Genomic DNA, 11,818 nt, shown 5'->3' with positions numbered 1-11,818 from the left:
GGCATATTGATTCTGTTATTGTTATTGTTATCATTCTTTTCAGTTTGATGATGCAACAAAAAGCATGCCATACATAACTCAAATATGATATAAACTACAATCCTCCATAAAAACCTTCTAAATGGCACCATGAAAACTTCTCAAATGAATACTTTTGTTTTTTTGTTCTTTCAATGGGCAAGTACTGACATATATTCTATTAGTACAGTATACAAAACTAACGTTACACGACTACAAAAGTAATGTTACTATCAAAAGATGTTACTTTTAACAAAGTGAAGTGACATCTACAAGTGGACCTACATTTGTGTACTCTCTTATAGTATTTTGTTCAGAGTGTTAAATATATACAATTAGAATACTGATGATGTGGCTATAGCATTGAACCATACTGAATTGTGGTGATACATATGAAAATATATAGGCAGAGAAGAATATGATTACTTCTATTGTACATTCATGCTCTAATTCAAACAAATATCATGATTTGGATTGGATACCATAGTGTGGGCCGTAGCCCACCTTCAGTGCAGCTCTTAAATTTACTTCCTTTAAAGGTGCATGGTCCCGGTGTTTTAGTGAAATGCGTGCGCGGGCGCATGGCGCAAGTTTCCATAGAGACCTATGCTATCGACTCCTCTTCGGCGCTTATGCTGTGGCCCACTTCCCCAAGTCCGAAGAAGTCAGATCCTCTGTAGTCAGTGGTCCGATCACAGTTCGGCTCATGATTCGGCCGAGGGTGATGACAGCTTTAGCAAATTTCTTTTGTGATGTCATAATACGAAGCACATATGCACGTACCCTGGCATTACTACAGACTGCGCGATGCGCAGAGAAGACAATGAAGGCAACGTTACTTAGCAACACCTACGCGCTTTACTCTTGATGACAGCTCAACTTCGGCTATCTTCGTATCAATGCTGACGGTGATTGGCAGTATCATCAACAGCGCCCTCTACACTACCGGGACTATGCACCTTTAATAAGGAGTTCTACTTGCCTTCTTCAATATTTTTTTTTCTAGTACGAACAGAACCCTTGACAATACTCCATCTATATTGTTTGCTTTCTGATTTACTCCTGCCTGCATTTTAAATTATAATGTCAAACAATGTTTAGCTCAAAGAAAGAACTGAGCTTTCAATTCATGATCATATCATTCATGATTCTAATAAACAGTTATGTTGCATTGCCATATAATTTGTCTAATACAAAGAATATAACCATAGGCTGCTGAATTGGGCCTGTCTTCTTTTCCTCACAAACTACCTGCACTTTCATCCTATTTGAGCCAGTTGCTTTACAGGACGGGATATGCTTTTGTATTAAGAAAGATAAATAAGAGTTAAACTATTTTTCAAGAAACAATGGTTGAATGGAGAATAAATCTGCTGCCACATTTTGCATTTTTGACCGTAGCCACCCCCCCCCCCCCTTATGGAGTGGTGTTACTTCTTAAGCAACTCTCATGAAATTAAAAGCTCTCTTTATTTGAAAGTGGAGACTATTACCCTAATATTTACCATCAATCTGTGTTCTTAGATACCTGATGTTACATTTAATTATGTAACGATGCACTCACCGCTCCTGTTAGCCATTGAAGTTTATAGCTCTGTTTCCTCCAAAAGTACAGGATTTGAAGAGCCGTGTATACTGTATATGTGGTTGCTTTATGATACTCGTATGTTGCACAGTGTGTAGAATTTGTATATTCCACACCTTAGCTGCATAGTCAGTACAATTTATCAGTCACTTATACAATTTCTTTCAAAGTTGAGTGAATCAAAGTTCATGATTCCTCAAGCTTCATATATTCACAAATTTGTAAGCACATTATTGTTCACCATTACAATCAACACACCCACAATGATAAATGAAGAAATAACCCAAATAGTACTTTTTGTTCATAAAACATATTGCATCATCAACTCAGATTAAAAAAAAAAAAGAGAGAGAAAAAACAAACAGCAAGTGTCTTCAAATTTCAATCACATTTGTTCCCAGTTCATTGCATAGTTCCTGTATATTTACAAGTTCGAAAGAGCCTGAGAGAATTTGGAAGGCGGGAGACGAAGTTGGCGTCATGAGCAGCATACGGGTGGTGACCTCAGTAGTAGGGGTCAGAAACATCCGTCTGCACACCACCATCCTCCCCAAAGATCTGCTCCTCCCACTTTGAGAGCTGGTGCACAAAATCTCGGTGGGGTCTGATGTTTCCCTTGCAGCCCTGGAGGTGTTTGTAGGCAGCCTGTTTGGGGTAGTCACAGAAAGGCATGGGGATGATCAGGAGTGAGAAGGATAACAAATGAAACAACAGCACAGCGAGAGATAGAGACATATGGCAGATGAGATGTAGATAGAGAAACATAGAGAAAATACAGGAGGAAAAAGAGGGGGAGGAGGAGGAGAAAGTAAAGGAGAATGAGGAAGGAGACAAAAAGAAGAGAGAGATATTCAAGAATCAGTGGGAGCTCTGAGTCTCACTGTACCCAGTTGATCCTTTTTACGAGCCTGGTCGTGCAGCGATACAACAGAAGTCTTTGGATGGACAAAACTTTCTCTCAAACCACTTTTAGTCATGCGACTTTAGAGTGTGTAAATGTTTACCATCGTGGAGTTCCCTAGGAGGAAAACTATTTTCAACTAATACTATGACTGAACAAAAACAAAGTCCTACTTTGAATACATCACATTTATACAAAGCATGTGCATATATTACACTAAGGCATCCTCAGAATGGAAGGAGACCATAAAACAGTGACAAGGAGGAGGTTACAGGGGAAGAATGCGGAATAAAGTATGTGTATGTATAAAGCAAGTCGCAAAAAAAAAAGCTTGGATAATGGTGCATCCAGTACATAGCATCTCTTCAACAAGCGGGCAAGAGTTTGTTGGTGACCTACGATTGGTTAGAATAATTATATTCATACCTTTAGAGGCCACTTATAGTGGTGCATGAGGTAGGCCAGGACAGCCGAGGCACTTCTGCTGAGACCATGTTCACTGGAGACGAGGACTGGGCTCTTCTTTGTTCCGTGGTCGCCTAGGATACGTGAGGAAAACAACAAGAATGCAGACCCTGCATTAGGATTCTTTGGCCCCACATTCACTTTCTTTTGTAAAATAGCATCACTGAAAAGATACTGTAAAACACAATACTTTTGCGGCATGAAATTTTCGCAAATTGGAGCCAACGACCTTTTTCGCAGCATGAAATTTTCGCGAGTTGCCTCTAACATTCAATGCATATAGTGTAGATTAGAACTTTCGCGTGCATGTCAATTTTGCGAATCTTCGCTCTTGCGAAATTTGCGAAATTAAAGTGCATGCGAATATTCCTTGTTTTACAGTATCCCACGGTTAGACTTGAAGAATTTTGTTTTCAGTACTGTAAATGCTGTTATTTTTGTGAGAATTTTGTGAATCTCTGATGGGCCGCAGATTTAACATGCAAAAATATTGCCACATGCCAGGGTGTGTACTCAAAGCTTTGTGCACTTACAATAGCCTCAGTGTCAAATTGCAAAAACACCTTGCAAAAAATGTCTGTGACCTCCTTCGCGACAATATCTGCATGTGAAAATAACAGCTTATGGTAATCTGTTGCACAAATATTAATTTAGTGTTATCATCAACATCAACATCTACTAGGGTAAAATCTTCTTTTTTTTGGGGGGGGGGGGTGGGCAAAAAGAGATTTGATTAGCTTGTATTAGATGTAGGGACTATATACAACTGTACCCTGGCTGCACAGGCAATTATGACACTTAATGTGAGCAGAAAAATGAGAACAATAAAAGGCTGAAGAAGAAAAAAAAAATCTGTCTTATACCGGAAGCATTTAAAAAGTAGACTCAATTTCTGCCTGGTAGTACCAACTGTGGTTATTTTTTTTTCTTTTGTCTTCATTTTCGAACTGCATTCTGTCGAATTCAGTTGATGCTACATGTGTACTTAGTAGTCAGGTGCTTTCAGGCACGCTAAGCGTCCAGCAGTCATTGGGGCTGTAATAACCTTCACTATTTTAGGGTAAATACATAAAATACTTGTAGACATGAAACAGGTGGGGAAACAACACGATATGGCTTGGCCACTGTGGGAGAGGATTGACAAACATCTTTTGAGGATAAGAAAAAACAACAACTCACCAATGAAGCGGCAAACTTCTCCAAACTGTGAAAGCAGGTCAGCCTCGTTTCCATCCGTGAGGGAGCAGTGCAGTAGATCCACACCATTCAGCGACTCTGATCTGTAGATTGTAAAATTATTAGAGATTAGTTATGCTTAGTTTTGCAAGACCACGGGATTCTTTGTTTTAACTGTATGCGCAAATCTGCGATCCAGATGCATCTGAATGCATTTTTACAGATCCATATTTTAATTAAAAATTTAATCATGGTAGAGCAGCTAAACTAGAGTGTTTCCATCGTTCCAAGAATGTAAGCAATTGCTGTGGCAGTCTATAACTATTGTGAATTGTTGGCAACCTGCCTACTCCAGCAGATACAAATACATGGCCTATAGGTGGTCACTAAGATATCCGGTGCAGAGAAGTTCTGCCTTAGAGGTAGCTCAAGTGCCAATCTGTCTTTTCATAGCATCCACCGATCTAATGTTCCACGTTTTTATGCATTGTGTTTTTATGAGCTGATGTGACAAGAACTGTAGATTATTATCGACTCTCATTTCATGAACTAAACTAGGACTTTTTAATTTTTTTTTTTTGGGGGGGGGGTGGGGGGGTTAGAATAGGAGCAGCATTTATTCTTTTGACTTACAATTCTTCTGCATCTTGGGATATGTGCAGCACACCTTTGATCTTCAAGTCCTTCCTGACTCCAGGACTACATGACTGCTGGTAATTTCCTAGATACAGCTGACCCGGAAGGACTTCTACGGGGTAAGGTCGCAGTTCATCCAGCTCTCGTGGCATATATAAGATCTGTGAAAACAAAGTATGATGCAGGATACAACTTTATACATGTACTCAAACTTATACAGACACTAGATATAGTGTTTTCATCATGATTTTTATGTATGTACATGAAAGATATGATGGTTTATAAAGGGACATTTAATGCAATTTGGATACTTACACATGGCAGGGAACATGCTTGTACCATGAAACTAGGCACATCTTCAGTGAGAGAATGAACAAGAGCATGGGATCCACAGTATCGCAAAAAAAAAAAAAAAAAAATGCAGTGCAATCTATGTCGAAGTATTTCTCTACAGTTATGCACACAAAAAGGCGCAGCTCATCTAGACCCAGCCACCTTGAACGACTGAAGGTACTGCAGTCATGCAGTAAAAATGACATGACTCATGTTTAGAACATTTTCTGATGGACCAAATGATTATGGTCTCATAGTTTGCACAAACCATTTGCAGTTGTATGTCATATATTAAAGAGCATGCTTCATGATTCTTAAATACTGGAATAAAATTGAGTCTTTACTCATAGTCGAATATGCAAATATTCAAGGGACTGCAGTATTGGTTGAGGTGAGGATCAGCTTGTAACATTTTGCGAGACATTTAGAAACCACTCTATGTAATATTAGAGCGTACGATTCTAAGGGGAATCAAAGTTTATTTGATGAAAATCGCTATTGCAATGACTGAAATATCTAAAAACAAGGTAGAACAAAGAGATCCCAATAAAAGTCATGGCCTGACAATTTTATTAGGATTGCTTTTTTAGATATCTCGGCCATTTCAAGGCCAATTATTATCAAAATAAACCTTGAATCCTTCTTGATATTTCATGCTCTTTTAAATTTCAGAAGAGATTTTTCATCTCACTGAAAAATGTTATAAACTTGAATCCTCACCTCAACTAGTATGGTTCGGTGTTTTCTATCAATAGAAACGTGAAAAATCTCACAATTTGCCTGAAATTTTACTCACGTGTGGAGAAAATACTCCGGATTCACAAGCGCGCACTGAAAATGCGATCTGAGGTACGCTCTCTAGATGGCGGCTTCGAACGTGTGGGGTGTCATTTTTTCGGCACTCAGTTGCCCTGTACATTTCAACCGACCACCCTGACAATACGTATTAAGGGCACTTAAATGCGTTTTTTTCGACAAGCCGCTGTTTTTTTCTAGCCGTCATTTTTTCCCCAATAATATTTGACTATATTTTGAATCCTTCAATATTACTTTTGAAGGACTGTTTGATGAATTTGAATTGATTTTCATTAGGAAACTTTTCATCGTAATTGAAATAAATTGGATGAGTCGGTTTGTTTTTTCACATTCATTTCTCGTTTCTGCTTCAACTCGTACGGTTGTAGCGGGCGACAAAATAATTATGTCATGTGTATGTGTAACGTGTGTGCACAATCGTACAAGCGGCGGAGAGAGCGGCATAATGACAATTTTGCAGTCAAAATCGTCAAATTTATTACGGAAGGATACTCTACATCTAACAACGAGTCAGCAAAGGTAGGCCTAGTTATATGTAGTTAGACGATAAATCTTATTCGATTTTGCTAAATTTCGGTAATTTAGAGGGAATACTTATATGTTTTCACCTCATTTTACTCGGTAGTGTAGCCCAGTGAAGAGTCGAACACCATTGCGCGTAGTCCCATGCGTACATTTTCTTTCTGTACGCGCAATGCCATTATAGTGCGCGGTCAGTTGATATGGACCCGGTCGGTGTGTTGAACACCTACCATACTGTACAGTCCCTTTAATATTTGCATATTCCACTATGAGTAAAGACTAAATTTTAAGGTATTTGAGAAATGATATTCATCAAAAAAAAAGAAAAAACGCCCAAACCGACAACTGACATCCATGATACATGTATCATACCTTTTGTGTTCTGAGGAAGGGATAAAGTGCAGAGAATTCCTCATAGCCTCCCCTGAGGATCTTGACGGGGTTCCGGCTGCCCATCTCAGCCATGACCTTGGCACACTTGAATGCTGGACCTTGAATAGAAACAGAAAAATACATCAGATTTGCCAACACAATTCCATTAAAGGAATTACAGTCATTGACGATCATCAAGCAGACCAACACCATCTTTTGAGCATTGCAGTCTTTGTTTAGTGCTTGCATGGTGATCATTTTAATTCTCTGATAAGGATAAACAACATTTGAAAAATGACTTTGCTTTACCTTTCTTTTTCACAACAATTGGCTCAGTATGCTTATAGATTGACATATTGAGTAAAATTCTGGTCGCCTGAGACCCTTGACCTGCAAATCTCATAGAGATTGAATTCTGCAATTATATGATTTTATCTCTTGATTCGTGAGTTTAGGTCTTAATGCAAAGGTAATGCTTCTCAAAAGGGCATCAGTATTCTCTGAATAAGTATGATAGCCATATCACTTTGTCCTTGTAAAGCCTTAAAAAAATATATTATATCAACAGAGTTGATAAACACAAGTTATTCATTTTCCTTCCACAGCTTGATGCTATTTCCATCACTTGATATTTTCAAAAGAACAACTGTATCACATTTGTTTTCAAGACATCCTATAGAGGAAATACGAGTAATGAGATGATGTAGATTGTGTCCAAAAGTCTTGCCTGCATGATGCTGTAGGTACACAATCAATGAAATTGCACACTTCTAGCAAGTTTAAACCCATACTCACTGTCTCTCTTTGACAGACTTGTTGTGTTGTTATCTAGTACGACAACATGCATCTTGCATTCGAGTTCAGCACCGTAGGGAACCAGAAACTTGCCATCTTCAGCCTGAAATATTGTAATGAAGAACAGAATATTCAGATAGAGAAAGAAGACTTTGCTGACCCTCTCCAATCCCAAAAAGCATACAAACTATTAAAAAAAACACCCCTCACTCACACACACACACACACACACACACACAAACAACCACTCAGTCTTTGCTTTCATTATATATGGTAGTTCACAAAGCCAACATTCTTCTCCAGATTCTAATTAAATGTCTTCAGTTGTAGATGATTAGAAAATGAAAGCAGTGAAGTACAAGCAACAAATTTCTGGAATTTTTTATTGGTAATGGACTGACTCTTTTTAAACAATATTCTGAGGCTGTCTCAAATTGGTGGTAGTTGTAAGCTGATAAAACAGAGAAATTATGATAATGATAAACATGAATTTTATGAAAAGTTTAGTATGAAATGAAACATAAAAAAAACATAGAAAAGTCATACATACATACATATTGATTTTTTTTCTAGACATCATTTATGACTTCTCCTGTTAAAGAAAAGGGAAGACACTACTACCATACTCAGAAGGAATTGGAACAATAAGATAGTGTAAATAGAAATTAGTGTAAAAAGAAAATATTCATGAAAAAGAGAAAATACTTACTCTGGGAGCTCTTTTTGACGTCAGGATGTGACTCTCATTGTATTCGTTGGTTTGTCTGGCGTCTAACGAAAAATAATTGGTAATAATGAAATTGAAACTACAAATCACTTTCAATTCTCTTAATGCACACGACAAAATGTAATAATGTATTCAACCAAAAGATTTTTTTTTCTTGAACGATTCTCTACATGGTAAAAACTAGTACTGATTTTTAGTGAAACATTCTTCATGAAGTCTTGATTGACCACCAAACTGAAAAACCATATGCAACCAAACAAAAAGTTGGGATCACTGATGTTATCTCATAACTGGTATTGTATCACTAGATATCCTACATCACTCCACAAACACATAAGACTTGAGATGGATTGCAAGATGTTGACAGGTGGGTCACAAAAACTGTGTTGGAGTCATATTCATTTTGTATTCAAACCAATGTCCATTACGTGGATTTGCAAGTAAAGTGCACATAATGCATTCCATATTACACTAACTTATGATTTAAAACAAGATATGCTTTCCTTGATCTGTTCATGCACTGTATGCTGGCAATAACAGAAAACTACATTTTACTTGAAATGGAATATTCAGGTGGAAAAATAATATTGAGGAAACTTACCGAGAAGGAGAAGATAATTTGGATCGCTCAGAGCCGGATATACAGTAGCCTGCTGCAAGATGTTATACAATTCTGTCGGTTCACATGTAATTATCCTTGTTCCAACTTTGCTGATGAGTGGAGTAGAACCCTTGACATGAATAAAAAGCAAAGACATGACGATATTAGCATATGGTAAATTGTACATATGTGCTTACTTGTACTAAATCATATGTTTCAAAATCTTAATTTCAGTCAATGTTCTAATTTTCAAAATTCTTACTGATACCTACGACCCACATCCTTCTTTACTGCATACATCATAATGCATTGTAAGTTGATATATCAGTGATGACATAGGAAAATTGGATAATCTATTAATTGCAGGCTTCAAAAAAGGCTTTTAAGCAAACTATATAACATCAATTATGGATTTGCACAAGAGAAATAATTTTTCTTTTTAAATATTTTGCACTCATTATCAACCCAAGACCTGAAGAGTACTGTTCACAACATACACTTCATGAGCATAGTATTTTACAAAGCTGAGATGTGAGTTACAGTAATTGTCGAGCAGGAGAATTTGAAAATGCAGTCGACTCATGAAATTCGCAACATGAAAACACCATGAAATCAATATTGTAAGACAATACCGGTACACGGTAGTAGACCTACATTGTACACTAGTTATACAGTAGCTATGTAGATTGAGCAGTACTTGCATGGCATGCATTAATACACCAAATACAACACCGTTAACCCATTGAAGACCATCTGATTTTGCTATAAGCACATCCAACAGACACCTGCCTGAGTATACTTGGGACTAATCTATATCAGGTTAAAAACAATCTGCAATGCGCTGATCTTAAAATATGAAGGATACACTTCTTACAGAAGAAGAAGCAGCAGCTTCTATACTTGACCGAAAGATCGGTCTGTATCTGTCCGTCGGGGAATGTTTCGCGGAGACTGCGTCTGGCTTCACGGATCCCCTGTCTACGGAGGACAGCGTTAATGGCAAAATATAAAAGAGTCCTCCGGACAGACGGATCTTTCTGTCTACTTCTATACCTAGTCCACAAATATTGCTTGAGGACAAAGGTTGAGGTATTTCATAGTAAGAAATATTCGAATTTTCACATTGATTTTAATCTTAGATTTTGCAGGTAGGTTTAACTACTCTACTAGATTTCTATAATATGCAAAAATGACATATAACATTCACAAGCGTCTCTTGCCGCACCAGTAGTCAATTAACACTTTAAATTTCTCTAGTTTGTTCTTTGAGGGATATGATATAATGTCTGTGGGTCATGTCGGATCTTACTGAAAAGATCAAAAGCTCCACATATAGATAACATGATAAGATTGTTTCATGGCTAGAGCTTAAAATTCTGGAGAATTATTTTAGTGCAGCTAGTGCAACTTGCATGAAGCACACTCGATGATTTACTACTCGGTCAATCTCATAATACTCTCTTTACAAATTACAGTCACACTAGACAGTTTTAAACAAAACGATACCCCTTAACAACGAGATTCAGCTCAATATCTAGTATCTAACTAAATTCAAGGTAATGACATATGAGCCATTGCAAAGACTAGGGCCCTCCCAGAGGACGAAAAGCGTAAAGTCTCACTCTAGCTCTAGCTACACAGATCGAATTCGAACCACGAGCGAGTTTACTTTTGCACAATACTCGCGCTAGTAGTATGAAAAACGTTGCGGTTGCTAATGGCACTGAACGGGGAAGTTACGGGTCAGTGATAGCCGTATGACGGTCTCTACCGTGAGCACTAGGAAACGGGGCAATACGTACAGTCGTCATATCACAGTAATCATTTGCGACAATTTATAACCAAGCTGACAACTATCAAAATATCATCGATAACATTTACCTTGTCCTTTGACTTGGAAGACATGCCGATGATCTGTATGTTTTCAAACTGGCGACAAACAACCTTTTCTTACATTGTTCTTTAGCTCCTACTTTGTAATATTTTGCTCAGCAAGCCCTGCGCATGGTGGGTTCTTCCGGGTAGTAAACGTACAGCGAGTGCTCATGCTTGTAACGCCTCCTCGTTGCTAGGGTGCTGAGTGCATGTGCACATGTGCGTGTAGTTCTAGCTCGTGCCCTTTGTGCGTGTATAGCACTGACGGTGTGTATGTAAATGTTTTGGCAGGGGCAGCGGGTGTGGGGGGGGGGGGGGGGGGGGGGAAGAGAGGGAGGGCATAGCTATAGGAGAGGGAGGCCCGAGGGGAGGAGGACGGGGAGCTGCGGCTGCAAAAAGTTCTGAGAAGAAATAAATAATGGGGAAAATAAAAATGAAAATATCGGGGAAAAAAGAATCACAACAGTGTCAACACCCATGAATTTTAATTTCCATAAGATTCCGCCCGCGCCCTTACATTCATCCCGTCTAAAGCGCGTGGGGGGGGGGGGGGTACCATTGACTTTGATCCCCCGTTCCGCAGCTCCCCCCCCCATCACACACACACACACACACACACACACACACATACACACACACACACACACACACACACACACACACACACATCTATACTACACACTGGAAAACGTTCCGCGACCCCTGTTTTCGTGGGTGGGGTAGCTATCATAATACAAAATGTGCCCGAGGGCACTGGCGTAGCCAGGAGGGGGGGGGGGGGGCGATGGGGGCGATCGCCCCCCCCCCCCCCCTAAGATTTGGACCGGGGATTTGGGAGGCGGAAAAAAAAAATGCGTGTATACTGTATTATGCATGCACATGAAGCGGGTCTCCTTTGCAACCTTTCATCAAATAAGATATTTTTTGAATATTTCACTCAAAGTGTGCACCAGATCGTTGAATTTCAATTCAAAATATGCAAAATCTCTCGTGCTT

General features: G+C 38.8%; 1 protein-coding gene across 1 annotated transcript; it reads right to left on the bottom strand.

The window, feature by feature from the left end:
• Positions 1-2,107: 2,107 nt before the first annotated feature.
• LOC139737697 (serine/threonine/tyrosine-interacting-like protein 1) lies at positions 2,108-9,104 on the bottom strand. The gene is made up of 8 exons (XM_071648377.1): positions 8,948-9,104; positions 8,329-8,390; positions 7,620-7,722; positions 6,825-6,943; positions 4,779-4,942; positions 4,149-4,249; positions 2,931-3,043; positions 2,108-2,248 (listed from the first exon to the last, which is right to left on the bottom strand). Exons 1-8 carry the CDS (start codon positions 9,102-9,104, stop codon positions 2,108-2,110), a joined length of 960 nt encoding a protein of 319 aa, XP_071504478.1.
• Between the last annotated feature and the right edge of the window lie 2,714 nt (positions 9,105-11,818).

This window comes from Diadema antillarum, unplaced genomic scaffold (genome assembly GCF_040938485.1).
Source record: "Diadema antillarum isolate AM-2024a unplaced genomic scaffold, OU_Dant_1.0 seq00000700_RagTag, whole genome shotgun sequence".
Classification (NCBI taxonomy): Eukaryota; Metazoa; Echinodermata; class Echinoidea; order Diadematoida; family Diadematidae; genus Diadema; species Diadema antillarum.
This window is presented reverse-complemented; position numbering and strand designations above follow the sequence as displayed.

What these genes read in the sequence shown, in the direction of transcription:
- LOC139737697 (XM_071648377.1), bottom strand. Translation starts at nt 9,104, where the DNA reads ATGTCTTTGCTTTTTATTCATGTCAAGGGTTCTACTCCACTCATCAGC. An exon ending in AAATTATCTTCTCCTTCTCG is followed by an intron (nt 8,391 to 8,947) that starts GTAAGTTTCCTC and finishes ATTTTTCGTTAG; the next exon opens with ACGCCAGACAAACCAACGAA. An exon ending in CCTTCCTCAGAACACAAAAG is followed by an intron (nt 4,943 to 6,824) that starts GTATGATACATG and finishes TTGTTTTCACAG; the next exon opens with ATCTTATATATGCCACGAGA.